This window comes from Notolepis coatsorum (assembly GCF_963971535.1).
Source record: "Notolepis coatsorum genome assembly, chromosome: 10".
Lineage (NCBI taxonomy): Eukaryota > Metazoa > Chordata > Actinopteri > Aulopiformes > Paralepididae > Notolepis > Notolepis coatsorum.
In genome coordinates this window covers 11,730,415-11,756,870 of record NC_140174.1, presented here as the reverse complement: position 1 = coordinate 11,756,870, position 26,456 = coordinate 11,730,415, and the positions used below count along the sequence as shown (strand labels likewise).

The 26,456-nt window shown below is 45.6% G+C and overlaps 2 protein-coding genes across 2 annotated transcripts in view; one reads left to right on the top strand and one right to left on the bottom strand.

Moving 5' to 3' along the window:
* The window catches only part of fam234a (family with sequence similarity 234 member A), a 51,322-nt gene that overhangs the window by 5,710 nt on the left and 19,156 nt on the right, over positions 1–26,456 (top strand). Inside the window, exons 4-7 of the mRNA XM_084323874.1 lie at positions 1,361–1,546; positions 9,574–9,698; positions 14,173–14,305; positions 16,677–16,809. Of these exons, the coding sequence (XP_084180000.1) occupies positions 1,361–1,546; positions 9,574–9,698; positions 14,173–14,305; positions 16,677–16,809 (577 nt within the window). The remainder of the gene's footprint in view (positions 1–1,360; positions 1,547–9,573; positions 9,699–14,172; positions 14,306–16,676; positions 16,810–26,456) is intronic.
* LOC311234982 (N-acetyllactosaminide beta-1,3-N-acetylglucosaminyltransferase 3-like) lies at positions 23,778–24,893 on the bottom strand (the record flags this gene model as incomplete). The annotated part of the gene is made up of 1 exon (XM_084322293.1): positions 23,778–24,893. One exon carries the CDS (start codon positions 24,891–24,893, stop codon positions 23,778–23,780), a length of 1,116 nt encoding a protein of 371 aa, XP_084178419.1.

Sequence of the window (26,456 nt, the reverse complement as noted above, 5' to 3'; positions counted from 1 at the left end):
GATTGTCACGTAATGTGAGTGGAATTATGTATAGTCGGTCTGTACTGCTAAAGCGGTTATGTGTGTGTGTGATTTAAGGTACACTGTGTGTGTGTGTGTGTGTACTGAATATATGTAATGGAATTCTTTGGCGTGTACCAAGGGCGTGTACATATAGGGGGGCGTGTACATATAGGGGGGGCGACAGTGGCTCGGGAGGTAGAGCGGTCGTCTGGTAATCGGAAGGTTCCCGGTTCGATTCCCGCTCCTCCCGGGCAGCGTGTCCAAGTGTCCTTGAGCAAGACACTTAACCCCTCATTGCTCCCGATGAACAGGTCGGCACCTTGCATGGTCGCCTCTGCCGTCGGTGTGTGAATGAATTAGTGTTGTCAAAAATATCGAAGTATCGATACATATCGATACTGAATATTTAAAACGGCTTCGATACTCATTTCCCGAAGTACCGATACTTTCTGCAGTATCGGTACCAGCTGGCTTGCTCCCGCAAGTTGTTGACAGACAGACGCGCTGCCAGAGCCTTGCCCTTCCGCCTCCTCCTCCTCCTCGCTCAGAGCAACAGACACAAGCTGCTGCAGCCTCCTCCCCCTCACAGCCGGGCAGCGCAGCCCTGTCTTCAGTTTGTAAACAACGCTATTATTAGCTAACGTTAGCTGTCGTTCCTCCGTTAGCTTAATGCTAGCTAGCTGGCCACCTATTACTTCATGGAAACGGAGTAACGTCAAGCCGAGCCCACTACACCAGTACACGCATGAACTCGACACAACTACCCCGTTTCCAACGTTAGGTCTAGCGGAGCCGGAGCCCATCCTACACCAGTACACGCATGAACTCGACACAACTACCCCGTTTCCAACGTTAGGTCTAGCGGAGCCGGAGCCCATCCTACACCAGTACACACATGAACTCGACACAACTACCCCGTTTCCAACGTTAGGTCTAGCGGAGCCGGAGCCCATCCTACACCAGTACACGCATGAACTCGACACAACGTTACCCCGCCTCCATGAAGTGTCCAATTAGCAGCAATGTTGTTGAAAATGTAACGTTAATAAATGCTCCGAGTATAGCTCTCTCTCTCTCTCTCTCTCTCTCTCTCTCTCTCTCTCTCTCTCTCTCTCTCTCTCTCTCTCTCTCTCTCTCTCTATAATTATTATTATTATTATAATAAAAAAAAAATTTATTATAATCTTTTTTTTTTTGGTATTGAAAGTATCGATACTTTTCAAGGTATCGTATCGAAGTCGAAATTCCAGTATCGTGACAACACTAGAATGAATGGGTAAACTGTGAGAAACAAATTGTAAAGCGCTTTGGATAAGATATATATATATATCAATGCGCCATTTACCATTTTCCCCAGGCCTGTCCTCGCCGTGTCTGTTTGTGTTGGCGGTGGACGGGACAGACGGCCACACCCTGTGGGAGCGTCCCCTGGCCCCCGAGTTCCACTGGGCCGAGTGCGGCCTGGGCGGAGGAGACACAGACCGGGGGTGGGACTGTCTGCTGTCCCACTCTGACCAAATCACAGCCATCGACAAATACACAGGTGAGGGAAACCTCTCTCTGCCACTCGCCGTCATGGACCCTGTTGTTAAAACACGGTGGATCGAGCACATGTCCTGTCTATGTATCAGGGCTGACCCCGATTAGTCGAATAGTCGACTAATCGATCGAAAAGGAGCCGTAGTCGACTGCCAACCTCTTAGTCGAATGCAAAAAAAGAAAAAATATATATTTTAATCATTGTTTCCAAAAGCAAAGAGGCCTAGAAGCGTGGCTAACGCTAATGGCATGCATACCAGCGAGGCTAACTGCCTAAGAAAATGGGCACAGAGGCACTGAAAGAGGATTTCACCCATCTAATGAACACACTAGACTAGACAAATATCAAGATGTATCTATCAGTGGACCAATTGCATGCTTTTGCAGAGGACAAGAAGCCTTCAGTCGACTCCTGAATGGAGTGATAAAAAAAAAGAAAATAATTGTTTTACTTAATATATATATTTTTTGCATTCTACTACCAGTCGACTATCAACAAATTTCGGCCAATCAAAGTCGACTATCCAAATCCTTAGTCGGGGACAGCCCTACTATGAGGTCACTGTGTGTGGAGCGCGTAGATGCTATACGTGTGCATGTTTATGTAAGGCTCCATGATATGGACCGAATACCATGTTGTGATTGTTGCGATCTTCGGTAGCTGTACAACGGTAGATTATCAGAACAGTGCTTAGTGCTTAGTAGCAGAGAGGGAGAGAGGTTTGTTTACTTATTTCTAAAGTGCTTGGTGCATTACAGTCCTCACTTTTTGGGGGGGGGACAGGGGTTTAGTGTTTATTAGGCAAAGTGCTTGGTGCATTAGTCCTGAGTTCAGCAACCTGACAGCCTGATGAATGAAGCTGTTACTCAGTCAGGTGGAGCTGGTTCTCAGGTTCTGGTATAAAGCTGTTACTCAGTCAGGTGGAGCTGGTTCTGAGGTTCTGGTATAAAGCCGTTACTCAGTCTGCTGCAGCTGGTTCTGAGGTTCTGGTATAAAGCCGTTACTCAGTCTGGTGGAGCTAGTTCTGAGGTTCTCCTCCCAGATGGCAGGAGGCTGAAGAAGCAGTGAGCGGGGTGGGTGGGGGTCAGCGGGTGGGTCGGGTCACAGACCGGTGCTGTGCAGGTTCTGAAAGAGACGGGAGTGACCGAGTGAGGTGCCGATGATCCTCTCGGCTGCGTTCACCATGCTGCTGCTAGGTCTTTCTGTTGGAGGCTGCGTTCACCATGCTGCTGCTAGGTCTTTCTGTTGGAGGCACTGCTGGGTCTTTCTGTTGAGGCGCTGCTGGGTCTTTCTGTTGGAGGCGCTGCTGGGTCTTTCTGTTGGAGGCGCTGCTGGGTCTTTCTGTTGGAGGCACTGCTGGGTCTTTCTGTTGGAGGCGCTGCTGGGTCTTTCTGTTGGAGGCTCTGCTGGGTCTTTCTGTTGGAGGCTCTGCTGGGTCTTTCTGTTGGAGGCTCTGCTGGGTCTTTCTGTTGGAGGCTCTGCTGGGTCTTTCTGTTGGAGGCTCTGCTAGGTCTTTCTGTTGGAGGCTCTGCTGGGTCTTTCTGTTGGAGGCTCTGCTGGGTCTTTCTGTTGGAGGCTCTGCTGGGTCTTTCTGTTGGAGGCTCTGCTGGGTCTTTCTGTTGGAGGCTCTGCTGGGTCTTTCTGTTGGAGGCTCTGCTGGGTATTTCTGTTGGAGGCTCTGCTGGGTCTTTCTGTTGGAGGCGCTGCTGGGTCTTTCTGTTGGAGGCTCTGCTGGGTCTTTCTGTTGGAGGCTCTGCTGGGTCTTTCTGTTGGAGGCTCTGCTGGGTCTTTCTGTTGGAGGCGCTGCTGGGTCTTTCTGTTGGAGGCGCTGCTGGGTCTTTCTGTTGGAGGCGCTGCTGGGTCTTTCTGTTGGAGGCGCTGCTGGGTCTTTCTGTTGGAGGCGCTGCAGCTTCCAGACCACACAGCGATGCAGCTGGTCAGGATGCTCTCCACTCAAACCTTTTATTTAAACTCAAAAGGCAACAGAGGTTTCCCTAATTTACAGTCACGTCGAGTGTACATTACATACAGAAATAAGCATACACCAAAAAAAAGCATATAAAATAACAAAGACATTACATTTTACATTTAGCTGAACTGTCATTTAGCTGAACGCTTTTATCCAAAGAGACTTACAAGTTCTGTACGACAAGTCATCAGGAAGGGCACAAGTCTTATCAGCTGAGTAACAATGTTCATCAAAGTGTTGGTGCTACAGTGTAGGTTGGAGACAACAAGACGAGGCAAAGAGAAAGGATAACAAATCAATTAAAACATGTACAACCTGATCGACGAAGATTGGAGATGACGGTTTTAAACTCTGCAACAGAGGGGAGAATCTCAAGCTTTAAGGACTGTTGGACTTCATTCCATAGAGCTAGAGGCATCATAGCAGAATGCAGATTTACCCTGTTCAGAGCAAACTCTGAGGACCTTAAGGACCAGCCAGTCACTAGAACGGGTTGTGTAGGTGTGTGTGTGTGTGTGTGTGTGTGTGTGTGTGTGTGTGTGTGTGTGTGTGTGTGTGTGTGTGTGTGTGTGTGTGTGTGTGTGTGTGTGTGTGTGTGTGTGTGTGTGTGTGTGTGTGTGTGTGTGTGTGTGTGTGTGTGTGTGTGTGTGTGTGTGTGTGTGTGTGTGTGTGTGTGTGTGTGTGTGTGTGTGTGTGTGTGTGTGTGTGTGTGTGTGTGTGTGTGTGTGTGTGTGTGTGTGTGTGTGTGTGTGTGTGTGTGTGTGTGTGTGTGTGTGTGTGTGTGTGTGTGTTGCTCTGATTGGCCGCTGACCCCACGTGACCATACGCTATTACACCCCCCTTATCTGACGCTCTACATCTCTCCGTAACTTCCTTGCAGAACCACTGCGTCCGTATTTATAATATTGGAAACGCCGCGCTGTGATAACAACATTAACGAGCGCTGTGATAACAACATTAACGAGACGCTCGTTGTGTCTATTCTGCTAACGCTAACGTAGGGCTGGGCGATATAACGATAACGATAAATATCGCGATATATTTTAATAATCGATATCGAATATCGAAATAAAAAAAAAATCGAAAAATCGTTTTTTTTTTTTTTTTTTTTACCTGCAACAGGGCAGTTTTAAAACCAGAGACAGTGGACAGACTTGTCTTTCTTGCCTGCAACTTAAAGTAATGGCTTTGCTTGTCCAAATGACAATACTGACCAAATTCAGATTTCTTTTTCTCTTGTCCATTTATTTTGTTTGCTTTCTAATTTAAAATACATTTTGAAACCGTCTGTACACAGTAGGCTATGTGTGCTAGCAGAACTAGACTCCAGTCACGAGTCACAGTGCACATGTGCAGTGGTTTGTCCACCAAAAAAGCACCAAAAGATCGAAAATAAACTAGCAGAGCCAGAACTGTTCAACTCCTCTGGAGCCACAGCCAGCAGAGAAGCCGGTTTACTTTAGCTTTTAAACCAGCTGCAGCCTGAGAACTGGAGTGTGAGGGGATGTAACACTAAAGATGGCGGCAATGACAAAGAATTGCTGCAAAATAAACATACATCTGTTGTTAAAAAAAAAAGATTTTTTTTTTTTTTTTTTATACTTATAACAATTCGATAATTATCGATATCGAGAAATAAAATAAAATTATCATATCGTTATCGCGATATGATTTTTTTCCATATCGCCCAGCCCTACGCTAACGTTACCTCTCATTGTGTCTATTCTACAAGCTTTAACGTTACCTAGGCTCTCGTGTCTATCTGCTAACGTTCTCGCGTCTATCTGCTAACGTTAGCATTAGGTAATAACCGGTTTAAAATGGATGGTGATTACCTCACGTTGTGTCTATTCTACTAGCATTAACGTTACTAGTACAAACAATCAAACCAAAACATTGACATCTAACTTATCTTTAGATATTTACTCAACCTCTAATGTCTAACTATGAATGAACACAACACTCTAACTTAACATCTTTAGCTAATAAAGTACTCAACCTCTACTGTCTTTAACTATGAACAAACACAACACTCTAACTTACCATCTTTAGATGTTCAGTCCTTTCGATTAGCCCCACCGTTCATTGTAAACAATGATGCATGTAGTTACTGTGTGTTGTTGTAGCCACCGGTTAATTCGCGATTTTTTATTAGTTTGTCATGACAAACCAATTACATAATCCAACATATGTGTAAAGAAACAACATATTCCAGTTAACGGTATATTTTTTTAATGATTCGTTACGGCGAAATCAATACTTCCATTTGTATAAATTGCGTTAAGCGGAGCTTAGTATTCCTGCCTGGCTGAGGAGCTTGTCGCGGCTCATGCGCGTGCTCGGCCAATCAGAGCAACGCGGAAGGGCTTGTTGCTTGCCGAAAGGATACAAGCTGCCCAGCCGCCTAGCGGGCTGCTGGGTGTTTTCTCTCCTGTGTTACCCATTCTCTGCCGGAGCTTATTCTCATCATTGTACCCTCTCTGCCAGTGCTATAAGTCTATGGAGATGTTCACCTTCTTTGCAGGGCTATAACTTTTTAAATTGTATTGCTAAATTGACATTACTATGGCCCATTCAACATCAATTATCTATCGTTCAGGATGTAGGAACGTTTTACTTTTTCATTCACACATTCATACAAAAATACGGTCTAGAGTATAAATATGTTTTTATCGTTTTCTGCAGTATTTCATAGAACGTGAGTTATAGCCATAAATGCATATATTAGATCATCAAATGCCGTTTGACACCGATCAACGTTATATTAAAAATTTCAATTGTACAAGGTCCTAAACGTCATGACTCATCATCTGCTGGTGACCGGAGGGGGGGGGGGGGGGGGTCGTTTATAATGCAATGACCGACGTTAAATGATTCATGTAATATGGGTGATATATAGATCAGATCAGTTTGTATCGAAAATGGTAAACAAAAACGCTGAAACTCACCCCAGTCTCCTCTTACCGTTGGGTGATGAGCGTGGAGCAAAAAGATCGCTATTATGGGATGTTGATCTATGCGATCCATTTCCAGGTATAATACTATATACGTCCAAATAATGTTGTTTATTGAGTTATGGCAACGGATCGATTATCCAGTGTGTCAAGATGGAGTCCCGCGAGCGATAGCGAGTGGCCGGACGGAATAGGGGGGGACACCAAGCACTTCCGGCCCCACTTCCGGTTTGGCAACTCGCCGATCAGCCACCAGGTGGCGGTATTGAAGCGTTGGAGAGTTGAGCGGAGATCTACAGCACCAGTCAAGTCTCCGTGGGTGAAATGTGAATACCATGACGAAAATTTTTAATATTGATCTCAATGATGTGGTAATCAGTCATTGGCAGACAACGCATGGCGGAGAATGACGTGTTAATTAGTCATTGGCGGGAGATGGGTTAACATTGTGATATGTATCGTCTGTCTCTTTTCTATTTTATTTATATTTTACTTTTTGCAGAGCCGGTGTGTTTGGCTTTTTGGTGTTTCTTGACAGATTACGTATGGTTTTGAAACAGTGTGGTTGTGCTCGGTGTGTGAGTGGCTCAGGAGGTAGAGCAGGTCTCCTGGTATTCAGAAGGTTCCCGGTTCGATTCCATGCTACAAGACTGTAGCATTCAAGTTTGACACTGTTTGACGAACAATCTTACTGACCCTTAGCTGCCAGAGTTGTTCCCTTCCTGCTGACTTGTTGTACACAACTTGTAAGTCGCTTTGGATAAAAGCATCAGCTAAATGACTAAATGTAAATGTAAACTGTAAATGGCCATCATTACAATTATGTCCCTTACCTCTGTGATGTATCTATCTCTTTTTTATTTAATTAATATTTTACTTTTGGCAGAGACGGTGTGAGTTTAGCTTTTGGTGTTTCTTGCCAGACTATGTATGGTTTTGAAACAGTGTGGTCGTGCCTGGTGTGTGATTAACATTAACGAGTGGGGTGACAGTGACTCAGGAGGTAGAGCAGGTCGTCTGGTAGTCAGAAGGTTCCCGGTTCGATTCCGGCTCCTCCTGGCAGCATGTCGAAGTGTCCTTGAGCGAGACACTTAACCCCTAACTGCTTCCGATGTGCAGGTCGGCACCTTGCATGGTCACCTCCGCCGTCGGTGTGTGAGTGAATGTGAGGCATAAGTTGTTAAGTGCTTTGGATAAAAGCGCATATAATCATCATATTACCCTTTACCCTTTCCCTGTTGCCATTTGAGAGGCCCTTCTGTCCTCTCGCCAGGCCGGCATTGTAAATAAGGATTTGTTCTTAACACATCCTGCGCCAAAAACGTCGTACAACGTGTTTCAAGTTCATGCTAATTCTGCCAATCCACGGCGTACGACGTTATTGAGATCATATTAAATTTTTTCGCCATGTTATTCATATTTCCCTCACGGAGCCTGGTCTGATGCAGTGTGAGCCGGCACAACTCTGCAACGCTTCAATACTGCCCCCTGGTGGATGATCGGCGAGTTGCCAAACCGGAAATGGCCGAGTCGATCTCGGTGTGTCTCCGAAATGCGTCCGGCCACTCGCATATTGTTGCGGGACTGTAGACACACGTCCGTGTGTAGCGATCGCTGCCATAACGCAATAATCTATATGATTTGGCCGTGTATTATGATTATACAAACCGGAAATGGATTTAGGCGATCGCCGTCAAATAAGTGGGATCTTTTTCCTCCAGTCTCATCGTCGAACGGTAAGAGGACGCTGACGTTACTTTCAGCCTGTTTGTTTATTATTATCCATGCAAACTGCTCTGATCAATATATCACCCATACTACATAAAGCATTTAACGACGATCACGGAATTGTAAACGACCCCCCCCCCCTCTGTTCTTCCCTGCATGATCAGTCATAACGTTTAGGATCATGTACAGTTGAAATTTTTAATATAGCGTGGATCGGCAACAAACGGCATTTGATAATCTATATATGCGTTTATGCCTATATCTCACGTTCTAGGAATTACTGCAGAAAACGATAAAAACATATTTATATTCTAGACGGTATTTTCGTATGAATGTATGCATGAAAAAGTCAAACGTTCCCACATCCTGAACGTTAGATAATCGATGTTGAATGGGCCATAGTAATGTCAATTTAGCAATACAATTTAAAAAGTTATAGCCCTGCAAAGAAGGTGAACATCTCCATATACTTACAGTGCTGGCAGAGAATGGTATAAGATGCTCAAATTGCGTGGCAGGGAATGTGTTAATTGACCTGGCTGGTTAAATAAAGGCTAAATTAGATAAATGACTGTGTTATTGTGTGTGTGTTCTGTAGGTGTGGTCCATAAAGGTGACTGTGTGTTATTGTGTGTGACATAGGTGTGGTCCATGTGTGTTATTGTGTGTGTGTTCTGTAGGTGTGGTGCATAAAGGTGACTGTGTGTTATTGTGTGTGTGTTCTGTAGGTGTGGTGCATAAAGGTGACTGTGTGTTATTGTGTGTGTGTTCTGTAGGTGTGGTGCATAAAGGTGACTGTGTGTTATTGTGTGTGTGTGTACTGTACTGTACTGGTCCATAAAGGTGACTGTGTTATTGTGTACTGTAGGTGTGGTCCATGTGTGTTATTGTGTGTGTGTTCTGTAGGTGTGGTGCATAAAGGTGACTGTGTTATTGTGTACTGTAGGTGTGGTCCATGTGTGTTATTGTGTGTGTGTTCTGTACTGGTCCATAAAGGTGACTGTGTTATTGTGTGTGTGTTCTGTACTGGTCCATAAAGGTGACTGTGTGTTATTGTGTGTGTGTTCTGTACTGGTCCATAAAGGTGACTGTGTGTTATTATGTGTGTGTTCTGTACTGGTCCATAAAGGTGACTGTGTGTTATTGTGTGTGTGTTCTGTACTGGTCCATAAAGGTGACTGTGTGTTATTGTGTGTGTGTTCTGTACTGGTCCATAAAGGTGACTGTGTGTTATTGTGTGTGTGTTCTGTACTGGTCCATAAAGGTGACTGTGTGTTATTGTGTGTGTGTTCTGTACTGGTCCATAAAGGTGACTGTGTGTGTGTGTTCTGTACTGGTCCATAAAGGTGACTGTGTGTTATTGTGTGTGTGTTCTGTAGGTGTGGTCCAGTGGCGGTGGCCTCAGCCTCCTGGACTGAGCTGCACCCTGCCCGTCCTGACGGTCCCGGACCTGGACGGGGACGGAGTCAGCGAGGTGGTTCTGGTGGCTCCTGGTCCCCTGGAGGTAAGACCCTGAGATGATGCAGATCCATTCACCCCCCCCCCCCCCCCCAAATACGTCTTCTGTCCTTGAAGATGATCTGATTGGTAGAGCCCGTCCTGGTGACTCACTGCGCTAGGGTGTGTACCATGTAATCGCAACGTCGTGGGTTTGAATCCGGCCCAAGATCCTTGTTGCATATGTCATCCCCCTTCTCTCTACCCCTGACTTCCTGTCACTCACTGTCCTATCTAATGAAGTAGAAATGCCCTAAAGAAAATCTTAAAAAAATTATAAATAAGGCGGCTACGTGGTGCAGTGGGCAAGGCGCTCACCACGAATACTGGAGACTGGGCTCTAACAGGTTCGCCTCCCTGTTCGAGCCCAGCGCTCCACATTGCTTTCAGTTTAGCTGGTCATCCGCACTAATACACATTGGCAGTATTAGGGGGAGGGAAACTGAGGGCCCTTTCTCACTCACGTTTGGAGATCGAATCACCGCCCCGGAGAACGGGGGGGAGTGTTCTCACTCACCCCTTTTGCGATGCGAAACGGCGCTGATTCGTTTCACCCCCCGCTGAACGGGATCAGTTGGATTAGGTGGTCTCGGAATCGCGCCGTGCGGGTGCGGGGGGCGTGACACACACAACGTCGTTACTGTCATGCTTGCTTGAATTTTGGGCAGATAACACCACACACAAAACATGAAGTTATTGTTATAAGGACCCCAGTCCAAGCTACAACAGTCTGCATTCCCTTAACAATTGTTTGTATTGAGCCGTATTGTATTGTACCCATATGCAATATGTTAAATAAAGTTTACATCCATTCATTCTGCTAGCATTACCGATTCAGCGATTGCATGAGCAGCTGGCTAACGTTAGCTATCAGACCCTGTTAGCTCAGAGCTCCTCTTTCAATCTTAACAAGCATTAAACAAATGGCCCAGTCATCTATTCACCGTTGTTTAATACACACGGTGTTGTCTCTAATGTTATCTAGCTACTGATGGCTCCTGATATCATCAGTTTGGTGCTGGCTAACTAGCGTGAGCTAACGTTAGCTTCTAGCCACAATGCTATACTGTTATAATGGCATCTTCCATTCACGTTAGCATGCAGCTAACAATGTAGCTAACAAAAGTCACCGATCTTTTTTGAGACTAAACTATCCGCTCAAAACGCTCAAAAGGCAAACCGTAAACAGAACCCGGAACGAAACAAGACTGCAGTGTGTACGCAAACTAGAGGGGGGAGAGGGGGGGGGGGAGTTCGCATCAGATCTCGGAACAGGCCAGAACGGAACGAAATAGAAACGAATAGGGTGAGTGAGAAAGGGCCCTGATTGGTGGGGATCGAGCGTTGTGGACAGCGACTCCTACAGGTCGGTTGGTGCGCCTGTGCAGTAGAATCAGGAAGCGACGGGGGCGGCGTCCCTCCAAAGCCCAGACCCCTGACGCTGAAAGATCGAGCCGCGCAGGTGAAAAGATGCGACTGCTGTTACCTTGAGTATCGGAGGGGACTTGTGCTATGTATGACTTAGTCCACATTGCAGCCGGCTTGTGGGAGGCATGAAACAGCGTTCGAGACAGGGGAGGGTTGAATTGGATGATATGAAAATTGGGATGGGAGAAAAAATTGAAAATGGGAGAAAAAGTGGATAAAAAAAAAAAAATATATATATATATGTAACGGATGGTACCGCGAAGCGCAGTCACAATGGACTTCAGATGTTGTGAAGTGACTGGGGCGAGTAGCGGGGCTATGGGTTAAACTCACTCTCACCCTTAAAAGACTCATAGACACGTTGCAAAGCAGTGAATTCACCTCTTGGTATAGAGGTCTGTGCTGTTGCCCGTGGCGTGGGAGACCCGGGTTCGAAACTCCCTCGGGGCATCGAAGTTTAAGGTGACAACCACAACATTGGTGCCGTGACCCGGATGCCTTGGGTGGATTGGAGTGAGTTTAAGGAGGGTGAGTGTAACGGATGGTACCGCGAAGCGCAGTCACGATGGACTTCAAATGTTGTGAAGTGACTGGGGCAAGTAGCGGCGCTATGGGTTAAACTCACTCTCACCCTTAAGACACATAGACAAGTTACAAAGCAGTGAGTTCACCTCTTGGTATAGAGGTCTGTGCTGTAGCCCGCAGGTTCGAAACTCCCCCGGGGCATCGAAGTTTAAGGTGACCCGGATGCCTTGGGTGGAGTGGAGTGAGTTTAAGGGGGGTGAGTGTAACAGATGGTACCACGAAGCGCAGTCACGATGGACTTCCGATGTTGTGAAGTGACTGGGGCGAGTAGCGGGGCTATGGGTTAAACTCACTCTCACCCTTAACCCTTTCACTGCCACACTACAGAAGGTGAACCCTTTAATATCACACTACCGACGGGTTAACCTGCTGTTGTGTGGCAGTGAAAGGGTTAACCTTCTGTGTGTTGTCGCAGTGAAAGGGTTAACCGTTTGGTAGTGCAGCAGTGAAAGGGTTAAAAGACACAGACACGTTACAAAGCAGTGAGTTCACCTCTTGGTATAGAGGTCTGTGCTGTTGCCCGCGGCGTGGGAGACCCGGGTTCGAAACTCCCTCGGGGCATCGAAGTTTAAGGTGACAACCACAACATTGGTGCCGTGACCCGGATGCCTTGGGTGGATTGGAGTGAGTTTAAGGAGGGTGAGTGTAACGGATGGTACCGCGAAGCGCAGTCACGATGGACTTCAGATGTTGTGAAGTGACTGGGGCAAGTAGCGGCGCTATGGGTTAAACTCACTCTCACCCTTAAGACACATAGACAAGTTACAAAGCAGTGAGTTCACCTCTTGGTATAGAGGTCTGTGCTGTAGCCTGCAGGTTCGAAACTCCCCCGGGGCATCGAAGTTTAAGGTGACCCGGATGCGTGAATATTAAAGGCAACCAACTTGTGTTCAGCTTTTCGTTCAGCGTTTCTCTGATTGGCCACACGGCCACGTGACCGCCCTAGCACACGTCCTTATCTGCTGAGAGACGCGGCAGACGCGCAGAGAGTGAGCTGGGATCATTTGGTCGTCGAACCAGTTCAGACAGAGGTGTTTATTTATATTAATTAACATATCTACTAGAAACACTGGTGTTCTGTTGTGTGACTGTGCTAAACTCTTCCACCACATGACCGACATTTGACATACAGTACACCTCCTATCTATAACGCTGCCACCACCCACTTCAATGACAGAGCTCTCATATTTGCGAATGCATAAACTATATCTTAAATTATGGCTATGTGTCTAATATGGCTGTCGCGAAGTCATTGATAAGCGACAGCCATATTAGACACATAGCCATAATTTAAGATATAGTTTATGCATTCGCAAAATATGAGAGCGCCGTCATTGAAGGGCTTCTACAATGGATATGTGGTTTATGACGTTAATTAATAATAAAAACTGTTAGGACTCTTAATAATAAACACTGTTAGGACTATCTGACTCTTAATAATAAACACTGTTAGGACTATCTGACTCTTACTAATAAACACTGTTAGGACTATAAACACTGTGCGGACTATCTGACTCTTAATAATAAACACTGTTAGGACTATCGATTCACGCGTCACTACTGTAACTAGAAACTCTGCTGGGTGTCACTGTACATCAGTGTGGAACTGTACGCTGTAACGTTATATGTTATTTCGCCCGTGGAGGCTGCTGAAGCGCCAGCGGGGCGACGCAGTGGTTTGTCCCCGGCTTCCGTGCGCCGCTGCCGGCTTGACGCAGCAGCGGCGCACGGAAGCCGGGGACAAACCACCGCGTCGCCCCGCTGGCGCTTCAGCAGCCTCCACGGGCGAAATAACATATAACGTTACAGCCGTACAGTTCCACACTGATGTACAGTGAGTGTAACAGATGGTACCACGAAGCGCAGTCACGATGGACTTCAGATGTTGTGAAGTGACTGGAGCGAGTAGCGGGGCTATGGGTTAAACTCACTCTCACCCTTAACCCTTTCACTGCCACACTACAGAAGGTTAACCCTTTAATATCACACTACCGACGGGTTAACCTGCTGTTGTGTGGCAGTGAAAGGGTTAACCTTCTGTGTGTTGTCGCAGTGAAAGGGTTAACCGTTTGGTAGTGCAGCAGTGAAAGGGTTAAAAGACACGGACACGTTACAAAGCAGTGAGTTCACCTCTTGGTATAGAGGTCTGTGCTGTTGCCCGCGGCGTGTTCGAAACTCCCTCGGGGCATCAAAGTTTGAGGTGACGATGTCACAACCGTTACATATATACCATCAGCACTTGAAATGAAATGAATTAAAGTGTGCTTTAAGTGAAGACTTTCAGCTTTCATTTGAGGGTATTTACATCCAAATTAAGTGAACGGTGTAGGAATTACAACAGTTTCTACATTACAACTGACTGTATATACAGTATATATATATAGTATATGCAGTAGAATCCTCTTGTCGGTGTGTCTTAACAGAAATGGAACCAGCCCAGTGTGATGCGTCTCATGTCCTGTGCTCAGACCCAGGTGCTGATCCTCTCGGGGAAGACGGGGATCCAGATGGGATCGGCCGTGGTTCTGGATTCTGCTGAGACAACCAGACATCTCCTCCACTCTACCTCCAAAGGGTCTCACTATGTCCTGCTGCAGAAAGGTGAGGGTCGGAGAGCTCCTCCACTGCCAACCTCTGTACCTCCTCACCGTCTGTACCTGGGGGCGACAGTGGCTCGGGGGGGTAGATCAGTAGTCTGGAAATCCGGAGGTTCCTGGTTCGATTCCCGCTCCTCCCGGGGAAGCATGTCGAAGTGTCCCTGAGCAAGACACTTAACTCCCTAACTGCTCCCGATGAGCAGGTCGGCACCTCGCACGGTCGCCTCCGCCGTCGGTGTGTGAATGTGTGAGTGAACGGGTAAAAATGTGAGGAACAGAATTGTAAAGCGCTTTGGATAAAAGCTGCTATATAAATGCAGCCATTTACCTCGTCACAGATACACTACTTTGCATCAGTGAGGGCTACGATAACAAAGAGCTGAGTAACGGCACAGGGGTATTTTGTGATAATGAGGTTATGTTTATCGATCAATTGCATTAGAATATACAATTAGATTAAAATGTATTGTCATCATACAGCACAAGTACAGTACAACAAAAAGATGTTTGGCATCCAACCAGAGTGCAAATGTAATATACAATGTACAGGTGATTAACACATTGGACGCCAGCAACAGGGGGCGCTGATGGCTTTCAGCCCCAGTGCGTTATTCAATGGATATAGTTTTAGAATGCCAAACTTGCGAGTCCTAAAACTATATTTTATATTATAGCTATGGATCTAATAACGCCGTCGACTGTCAGTGAGTTGCTTCTGGTCAACATGCAAAAAACAGTTTTTTCATCCATACATTTCCGTTTTGAATATGAGTATAGTTTGAGTGATTCTGAGTAATTCCAGGAAATTACTGTGCTGCCACCAACAGTACACAGCACAGACAGAGTCCACACACACAGCTTCGATCGCGGAAGAAATAAATATCAGATCAACGCAATATTGGATATATAGAGTCCTTAACTGGTCTCTGATGTAATACAAAAAAGATAATCCAATTATTTTATCGCCATTCCAGTTATCCACAGCGATCCTGTCCCCGACATTACCGAGCGTTACACATGAACGGGCGGGCGGGGTTAGTGTTCCATGCCATCGTTGTAAGCGCCTGAGTATTTAAACCCCGCCCCCACGGCTCAGATCGGCTCAGAAAACACACCAGACCGTTTCAGATGGAGTGCAATAGCTCCGCAAGGCAGTAGAGGGCGGTGTTGACCGGCTGCCAGCTCAGACACATTCACCAGGGTCTGCAGAGGCTGCAGCCATGGATTATGAATAGATATAGCAAATAAAAGAAATAACGATCATAAAAACGAGTTAACTCGTTGTTGGCGTTATTCGATTGGCAGGCAATAACGAGTTAACTCTTGGCGCAGAATGTGTTAAGCTGGGTATAAAATATCTACATAGAGTTGAGTATTGTATGAACATTGTCTATTGATTCATATCTACATAGAGTTGATGACATGTATGATCATTGTCTATTCATTATCTACATAGAATTTTCTTTTTTAATCCTCTTTTTTTCTCCGCCTGATTTTCTATGCTTTTCTCCCCATCTCAATTTAGTCGTTATGCCAATTCCCCCCCTCCCCTACCTGATTGTTGTGCGCATGTTCCCCCTACTGGTCGGTACAAGGGAACCCTGAAGTCTACCACATGCTTCCTCCGACACATGCAGAGACAGCCAGTGGCTCTCTTTTCACCTGGCAGCGAGGACTCTCATTGGTGAAGTGTAACGCGTGGGAGGTCACACTGCCTTCACCACTTCCTGCCTTTCGCTGAGCAGGCGCCCAGACCTGACCTGTAGGCGTCGCTGTCCACAACGCCAGATTACCACCCACGACTTCCCTCCCGCTAACTCAGCCAAACGAGTTAGTATGACGATCGGCCCAAGCCGCAGGCAATGCTGACTCCGGGAGTCGAGACCGCAGCCTCTTGCATTGGTGACGAGCGCAATCTCCGCTACGCCACTCAACCGCCCATTATCTACATAGAATTAATGACTTGTATGTAGCGTTGTCTATTCATTATCTACATAATAGGCAGCGGGTGGCCTAATGGTTAGAGAAGCGGGTTTGTGACTGGAAGGTCGCTGGTTCGATCCCCCGAACCGGCAGGAAAAGAAATCTGGGCTGGGGAAGTGAATTGGTAACTCTCTCCTATCCCCTTAACACCAACCGCTGAAGTGTCCTTGAGCAAGGCACTTAACCCCCCAACTGCTCCAGTGGAGTTGCTCAGTGGCCAACGGTGGCAGACTGTGGTTGTACTGGGCAGCTCCCAGGTGTGAATGGAACTGTGTGAATGTGAAGCAGGGCGTTCCTGAAAAAGAGCATCTGCTCAGCGAAGGTTAATAATAAAAATTAAAAAAAAGAAAAAGAAAAAACAAGTTGTAGTAAATTGTCCCATCTCTTCTCAGACACTGGCTTGTACGGCCTGGCTCTCTGGAGGATTGCTGCCAAGGTGAAAGCGGGTACAGAGGACGGTCTGAAGAAGGACCGACGCTGGGAGAGCAAAGCCAACGCCACGTCTGGTCTTGTCCCCGTCTACGAGTAAGAGACATGTTGTTGTAACTGTTGTGGAATATTTTAAAGGAGCCAAGTTCAAGTTCCTTTTATTGCCACACATGGAATTCATACACGGTGCAGGTGGTAGCTGCGACAATACACCACATAAAAGACACAACGGAACAGTACAGTACAGAAATACACCACCTAAAAAATACACGACGGAACAGTACAGTACGAAAAAATACAAACATCAGGTGCAACGTCAGATCATACGTAGCAACTAATAGAAGAACGTCCATTTGAAATTTTTTATCTCGCACAGATTCCTACCAAACTGTATTTGATCATCAATATAATGCATTTAGGGCTATAAATCAAGTTCTGGAGAAAGCTGCAGAAAACGATAAAAACATACTTATACTTTAGACCGTATTTTAGTATGAATATGTGAATGAAAAAGTATAACGTTGCTACACCCTGAACAATAGATATAGGACGTTGAATGGGCCATAGTAATGTCAATTTAGCAATACAATTTAAAAAGTTATAGCCCTGCAAAGAAGAGGAACTTCTCCATGTTAAATAGGGCTGGCGAGGGATGGTAAATTATGAATTTAACCCTGGCGATCAAAGTGTTAATAACAGATATGACAAGAAAGGTAAACAAAGATGAGATTAGGGGTTTTGTCGTATTTGTCACAACATTGATATGAAGACGACAAGAAAAAGAACAAGATGTGATTTTTCTTGGACGTGTCATATCTAGTCAAGCTGTCCTGGGCGCGTCTAGTTTTTACCCAAACGGTGCATGCGTTTTGCGAATCTGATTGGCCACTGACGTTTCTGGTCATGTGACATGTGCGCCCAATCGCATGACGCGCCCATTTCCGGCTCTAACAGCCTGCAAACTACCTAACGCCTAGTTTATCACTGGTTAAGCTTAGGCGACTCTTTCGAAGTTGGTTAAGGTTAGAGTTTTTTTATCCACTTTTTCTCCCATTTTCAATTTTTTCTCCCATCCCAATTTCATATCGTCCAATTCAACCCTCCCCTGTCTTCGAACGTTGTTTCTTGCCTCCCACAAGCCGGCTGCAATGTGGACTAAGTCATACATAGCACGAGTCCCCTCCGATACTCGAGGTAACAGCCGTCGCATTTTTTCACCTGCACGGCTCGATCTTTCAGCGTCGGGGGACTGGGCTTTGGAGGGGCCCCGCCCCCGTCGCTTCTTGATTCTATTGCGCAGGCGCACCAACCGACCTGTAGGAGTCGCTGTCCACAACGCCCGATCCCCACCCTTCAGTTTCCCTCCCCGTAATACGGCCAATGTGTATTACTGTGGACGACCAGCTAAACTGAAAGCAATGTGGAGAGCGGGGCTCGAACAGGAGGCGTCCTGTTCGAGCCCAGTCTCCAGCATTCGTTGCGAGCGCCTTGCCGACTGCGCCACGTAGCCGCCCGACAAACTCTAACCTTAACCAATTTTGAAAGAGTGCCTAAGCTTAACCGGCGAAGAACTTGCCGTCACATGATTGGTGCGACCAGAAACAGCAGTGGCCAATCAGAGCGCTAAACGCGAACGCGGAAGCATGCACCGTTTGGGTAAAAACTAGACTCGTCCTGGGCCTTGGCCGTTGTTTCAAGACTGTTAAGACTGTCGCCCTAGTGTTTGAGCTGTATACTAGTTAACTATATTAACTAGGGATGCTCGATATTGGCTTTTTTACCGATACCGATACACCGATATTGTCCAACTCTTAATTTCCGATACCGATATCAACCGATACCGATATATGCAGGGTTTCCCCCCCAAAAAACTTAAAGGGGACATGTACTGCTATTCCTAGCACTATTTGGGCAACTTTACACAATTCCTGTGAGTGTATTGAAGACATCTGTACATTCTTTTTTTCTCTGCCTCTCGCGGCAGCTTGTGGGGGGGGCCCTCCCTTCCTCCCTCTCTCTTCCTTTTCTTCTTTCTATCACTCTCCCGTTCGGAGGTGTGTGTGGCGCGGCAGGCCCCCCCCCCCCCCCCCCCCCCCCAAGTGCTCCTGAATGCTCTCTCTCTCTCTCTCTCTCTCTCCAGAGTGCACGCAGAGTATGAGGAAGTGGTTTCCACTCGCTGTGTACAGTCAGTCTATGTAGATTGTGGGCGGGCATTAGCTACAACCACAGAGCCAATCACATCACTGTCTGCTACCCAGAGCCTGAGTAACGTCATTCAGGCCTTCAAATCAGGATGGCCTAATTTACTGGAGAAGGAAATTATCTGAGCTGAATCAGAGCAATCCGCCAATATGGTATTTAGACACTAAAACACATTGATTCTAACTCCTATTACTATAATACAATGCTAGAGACTGAAAAATGACATTTATAGTACATGTCCCCTTTAATAATGTCAGGTCATTAACATTACATATCTCTTGTCGTGTAATTAACACAACATTATGCATACTTTGACAATAAATAAAATAATAATTTGTTCTTACTTGCTTGCCTGGGTAAATAAAGGTTAAATAAATGTAAAAAGAAAAAAACGATATTTTCCGATATCACAGTTTTATGCCAATATCGGTACGCCGATAATATCGGACATCCCTAATATTAACTAGTCAAGGCTGTACAGAGAATATGTATTTAAACAGAGCTATGAACATGCCCACCAGTAAGCTGTACAAATTATGTAACATATAATATTTACTACCACATACCTAATATTAACATCTGGTCTGGTCCCCGTCTACGAGTAAGAGACATGTTGTAGCGCAGCCGGGTAGCGCAGCGGACTAAGCGACTGTCTACCACCACAGAGACAGTGGGTTCGAATCCAGCTGTGGTGCTTCCGGCTTGGCCGACCGTCCATACTAAGACAATTGGCAGTGTTAGCGGGTGGGAAAGCCGGCGAGGGTGGGTCCTGGTCGTTGTAAAACAGCGACTCCTACAGATCGTTTTTTTTTTTTAAATAAACATTTTCGTTTTCTAAGCAGATATATACTCTGAACTATTTTTTTCAAAAAGCAACAGGGCTTTTGAGGTGATGAAATCACTGCATCGCGAAAATGTAGAATTCTTTTTTAAATGTATTTCTCCACGTGGTAAATACACAGGTCACAACATGTTTACAGGAACGTTTTGGAGTTGTATTTGGAGTGTATTTCGTGACTGTTGGGAACTAGGCTACACTGGCACACCTACTTCCAGTGAATGACGCTAAGCTAGGCTAATGGTGCGGCTGTTCCCTAAGCCTAGTGCATGCACAGAGAAGAAAAGGGTATGTATCTGCTTGTCTAACTCCAGGGTAGATGGCAAATAAGCTAGTATTCCCCAAAGTTGGCATGTTCCTGTAAGCATAAGTCTCAAGAGCATTTGAACAGGTTAGACCGGCTCCAAAGTTCCAATCTAGCATCATTGTAAGTACTATCCTTGTTCTCACACAATGTACAGGTCGCTTTCACACCTATAGTTCGGTAGACTCTGAGCGATTTAGGGGTGAAGTTGCAACATTTTTGCATTTTTCATTTGGTTTGGTTAGCTTTCACACTACTTTGTCAAGCACACCAAACTTTTTTTTTTTTTATTGATCTTTTCCCCCCTCCTTTTTCCTCCAATCCAATGTTAGTCGTTATGCCAATTCCCAATCTCCTTCCTGGTCGCTGCGCACTTACCCCCCACAGTTGGTCTGGGAGAGTGGAGGCTATCACGTGCTTCCTCCGACACACGTCCAGCCAATCAACCGCTTCTTTTCACCTGGCAGCGCGGACTCTCACTGAGAGGGTGTAACGTGTGGAAGGATTACACTACCCCCCTTAGATCCTATCCACGCTGAGCAGGCGCCCCGACCGAACTGTAGGAGTCGATGTTTACAACGACCCGGACCCACCACGCCAGCTTTCCCACCCTCTAATACTGCCAATTGTATTAGTGTGAACGGCCAGCCAAGCTGGTGACAACCCCGGAGCTGTGAGCTGGATTCAAACAGGCGAATCCAGCGTCTCCGGTGTTGGTGACGAACGCAATCTCCGCTACGCCACCTGACCGCCTCAGCACACCAAACTTTCTAAACAAAGCCATGTCATCTTTTTATTGGACATAATCCCATACCATAAATAATAATAATATATTGTACAATTAAATTAATTAATAATGACTTAAGATAGAAGCTGAAGGTTATCTGAGTTGTGAAACATCACAAAGTAATTAAACAGGATTCATTTGAATCATGCCTGCAGCACAATGGCAAGAAAATAAATTACTCAGAAAAGGAGCACCAGGAGGTAGCCATGAGTAACTACTAGTAACAAAGAGTAACTAGTAACAAAGAGTAACTAGTAACAAAGGAAGGAAAGGAAGGAAACTGATTTAAAAATATATTTTTTCAAGTACTTTCTTTCAGTTATTTTTCAGTATTTCGTGGAGGGAAGGAGGGAAGGGATGAATAAAATGTTACTGAAGCAACTTTGCCTTCTATGGAGAGGTGGTAAGAGATGAATATTGAGGCGAGGGAGGCAGCCATGCAGCCAGAGGACGTACCTCGGTTTTGAAGTCACGGTTCACGGTTCATTTTGGTACAGTGGGGGAAAGTTTGCAGAACGTGGCTTTCCATGTTCCACTCGGGGGTGACGTAGTGTTTCCATGTTCCACTCGGGGTGACGTAGTGTTCCATGTTCCACTCGGGGGTGACGTAGTGTCCATGTTCCACTCGGGGGTGACGTAGTGTTTCCATGTTCCACTCGGGGGTGACGTAGTGTTTCCATGTTCCACTCGGGGGTGACGTAGTGTTTCCATGTTCCACTCGGGGGTGACGTAGTGTTTCCATGTTCCACTCGGGGGTGACGTAGTGTTTCCATGTTCCACTCGGGGGTGACGTAGTGTTTCCATGTTCCACTCGGGGGTGACGTAGTGTTTCCATGTTCCACTCGGGGGTGACGTAGTGTCTCCATGTTCCACTCGGGGGTGACGTAGTGTTTCCATGTTCCACTCGGGGGTGACGTAGTGTTTCCATGTTCCACTCGGGGGTGACGTAGTGTCTCCATGTTCCACTCGGGGTGACGTAGTGTTTCCATGTTCCACTCGGGGGTGACGTAGTGTTTCCATGTTCCACTCGGGGTGACGTAGTGTTTCCATGTTCCACTCGGGGGTGACGTAGTGTTTCCATGTTCCACTCGGGGGTGACGTAGTGTTTCCATGTTCCACTCGGGGGTGACGTAGTGTTTCCATGTTCCACTCGGGGGTGACGTAGTGTTTCCATGTTCCACTCGGGGGTGACGTAGTGTTTCCATGTTCCACTCGGGGGTGACGTAGTGTTTCCATGTTCCACTCGGGGTGACGTAGTGTTTCCATGTTCCACTCGGGGGTGACGTAGTGTGCAGTTACTGTAAGTAGGGCTGTCAACCAATGTTCTATATTCTAATCAATAATCGACTTGTAAAAAAAAAAAAAAAAAACATACATTAGATTGTAAAATGAATATTAGATTGTGAAAAAAAACAGGTCTTCCAGTAGGTAGGTAGGTCGTTTGCGTTCACCATACTATGAGGCTATGCTAAATTACAGGTAATCTCTCAGTGGTGTGCCTGGGCTAAACGATCAACATCTGGCCCTTTGCGCAAATTATATTATGGGAACGGGGTGGGGCTTTTGAGTTTTAAATTAACGTATTCGTTGTATTCGTTCGGTACACAGCGCATACTGAACTGAAGGTCCCGTACGGTTCGGTACGAATATGTGTACCGTTACACCCCTAACCGTGATACATGATGAAACCAGTGCATTTCTGTGAAGTGTCGGTGTTCAGTATCGTAAGTGCGACTGCTGTTGGGGTGACCTATTCATCTTGAAACATTTTTAAATATGTAGGTGCGTAAAGTGTGTGTGTAAAGCATTTTTCATGTTTGCATTAGTGAAAAACTGCATATTAAAGTATGTGCTCAGCTGACCTTCCCTAGATGGTTATGCAATGAAATGATATACATTGAGCTAGTTTCCTTTCAACAGTACTTTATTTCAAATATCAAATTAAAAGATTGCTCTCAACTGCTGCATAAATAACATGTAAGGAACAGTACTAAGGTAGGTATAATACATTCATCTCAAATCCAAATCTCATTGTTCTCACACAGTTAAAAGGAATAGGCACTATCCACCAATTAAAATGTTAAAACTTAATGCTCTTCTCCAGAGTCAGACAAAAAGATGGATACCAGTTTCCTTTCTGTGCGCCCAGCAGAAAGCTATCCGCCTGCAAGCTAGCCTAGTTTAGCACAAATTACTGGAAGAGGACACGGATCAGCTAGCCTAGCTTAAAAGTCCAGAAGAGGTGTTTTTGGCCAACTCCTAGGCCAGCCACTCCGTATCCGCTTCCATTTGTTTGTGCTAAGCTAGGCTAGCTTGCAGCCGGATAGCTTTCTACTGAACACACAGAGAGGAAATTGGTATCTATATTCTTGTCTGGCCTTGGAGAAGACGCTGAGGTAATTTCCCATAATGTTGGCGTGTTCCTTTAAAAGACATGTAAACTTTAGTATAAATAGAATCTTAGGCTGCTTCCCATTCACCTTTGTTCCCTTGTAGAAGTCAACTAACTTTGAACCTTTTCCAGAGAGTGAACGGATACGACCATGCACTTCTTCAGCTCTGGCCTGTGTCGTCGTGCTGGTGAGATTAGGGTTAAATCAAATCAAATGTATTTGTAAGGACCGACAACACACGTTAATGTCCCCATGGGCCGGTTCATAGTTTGACTGAGGTCAAGAGTTGTGTCTGTCTCGTCTACGTCTGTTTGCATTTCATTCTCAATGAGGAGAATCCGTTCGTTGGACAGGGTTGACTCTGTGTCTGTCTTCGCCAGATTTGTGTCCGTTTTGAAGGACAGAAAAGTTTGGAGAGGGTGAACTTTTGAAACTGCCGGATACGTTACCATCCGCAAAGCTGTCGTTTTTGCAAAGGCACAATTATGTTTGATAAAAAAAAAACATCAGAGAGTAATACCTTCCGTAAAAAAAGAAATCCTAAAACACAGTCTTAGACCTCCCACATTTCAGGTCAGGGTCATGTATTCGGTGCCACATGACGTATATCTCAGGCGGCAAGAACCTATGTACCAATATTATCTCTCTGTAATAACAAGGATCGTAGGGGTCTTGTGTGTGTGAGGGGATATGCAGTCCTGCGGTCAAGACACCCATGTGGGAAACGGGCCCTAGTCCCGCCTTAGCCAGACACATCCCCATGTAGACGTCATCGATGGGTAGAATCGTGATGGACTCGGACATTTTGTATATGAGCATGGCTGTATAGCCTGAGAGGAGGAAGCCCCCACCACCGCAATAAGGGGGGTATGAGTTGGACTCTTGTACCTGAACTGGGATATAGTATTTGCTCCCTGACTCTCGGATAGGTCCCACATACTGAATCAGGTGCCCAGCAAAGAGGTGCTTGCTGCCGTCATTGTCCTTGAGGCCCTGAAGGTACTCCACCATGTTGCCTGTGTTGGCGAAGATGTCATCGTCTCCGTTGAGGAGGAAACGGGCCTGGGGACAGTTCCTCTCCATCCACTCCAGGAAGAGCATCTGCTTCAGGGTGAGGTTGAAGAAGGAGTCATGGAAGTCCCACTGCAGGATGTCGTCGTGCTCACGGCGCTCCAGTTCCAGGAGCCTGTTCAGTCTCTGCTTCTCGAATCCCGTGCCAGTCGTTCCCGAGATGAAGATCCTCCGGATCCACACGTTCTTGTGTAATCTCTCCTCGGCCCAGGTTTTTCGTAGGACTTCTCGCCGCTCGTAGTTCCAGGGGGAGCTCTTGATGACCAACAGGAGGAAGACGTCTGCGGAGTTGTCGGCTCCTCCGCATTTGCCAGGGACGTCTAGTAGCATGGGGAAATGGCGACAATGACGATAGTAGAGGAAGTCTTGGATGTGTCCAGGGAGAGTGGAGAAACCAGAGACATTGGCTGCAGACAGGTTTTGCTGACAAATTGGCCATGAGGACGCAAAGGAGCTCTCATTTTTTGGAGAACTCCTTTGAGAGGTTGCCTCTCTTCTATTGGCCGGGAGGGTCACGTCGTCATGGAAATCATCTTTCCTCAGAAGGACAACCAAGCAAACAAGTCCAATCAGCATCAAAGCCATTGCCTCAAGTTTGCATAATGTTCTTCTCATCGTTGTTCCTCTGCAATGACAAACCAAAACAACGTTTTCATATCGGCAGTCTACATTTGTACAAACACAATTTAGAAATGATGTAACTTTTTTTTCATTTGTTATATATTTGATTACATTCATTGTCATATTGTATTGAGTGACATGAACACATTTTAGGCTTCAACTCATAACTTATCTAGCAGGATTTGTGGTATACTTTGCCAATTTCTTGTTTAAATATCTTTTTACATTTCCATTTTGATGTATTCGTATTTTATGTGAAAAAGTAGCAAGAAATCCCAATTTTTCACCCTATACTGTACATGGTATTTGTTTTAAAATAGAAAAAGATAGAAACTATTTAGCTATTTATCACTTACTTAATCCACTGAGGGAAAAGGTGTTCTAATTAACATGCAAATGTGTGATTAAAATAAATATATATTAGCTAATTTGAGTACCGGTATATTAATAATAAAATTATATAAAAGAGAGCTTGTATCTCTATCACGTTGCTCCGTTCCTCCCTTTTCTGTCTCTCCACCTGCTGTCTCACAACCCCTCTCTCTGTGGGATTCTCTGCTTTTCTCTCCTCCTCTCACTGCAAATGGACTGCATTTATATATATATATATATATATATATATATATATATATATATATAATTGACAAAGCACATCCTACCTTTGATTGATGATGATTCCCCCCATGCGCCAGTCTGCTCTGCTGCTCTTAATAATCACAGGTAGAGCTGATATTCATCAAGAGTAAATCGATGATTTTAAACCATTCTGTCTCTGTCTGAACCCGTTGGACATCGGAGAGAAAGTGTCTCTCTCTCCTTTTATCTCTCTCTCCACTCAATGTCCCACAACTCCCTCTGCGTGTCACTCTGGTTTGACAGGGCCAGCTGGTCTGGAGGGCCGTTCTGACTTATCCTTAATCACAATCCACATCCACATAGGTCATGATGCCCCCCCACATCCTTCTATGGTCATGGCCAATTAGGTTTTGGTTTACTTTATTTGTTCAAGGGTGACAGCGTACATTAATACACATTTAAAAAACCTAAATGCACCCAATTTTAGCCAAAAGGCTAATTTCCATTGGTAGTCCCCCTGCCAGAAGGTACAGGCTAAAATCCTATGTAAAAAAGGGTTAGCAATACAAACAGAATATAAGCGAGATAAAACACAAACACATCAGTGTTGACAATGCTGATTTTCAATGAGCCATTACTTAACCCTGCACTTGAATGAGTGATATGATGTGGATTCATTGATTGATTGATTGAACATTTTAATGAACAGATTGCAGAATGGGTACAGTACAGCTCAATACACAAAATTGTTAAGGGGATGCAGACCAGAGAAAGACTTTTGTCTTGTTTACATCAGGGTCCCCCATTTTCAATTCATAATGAATGGACTCTCTAATTGGTTGAGGTACCATTGGTCGGATGCTCTAAACGAAAAGATGGCCTGGCCAAATGCACTTTTCTTTTTTAAAGGGATTGTACAGTCCCCCCTAGCCGCACCTCTAGTATTCCTGG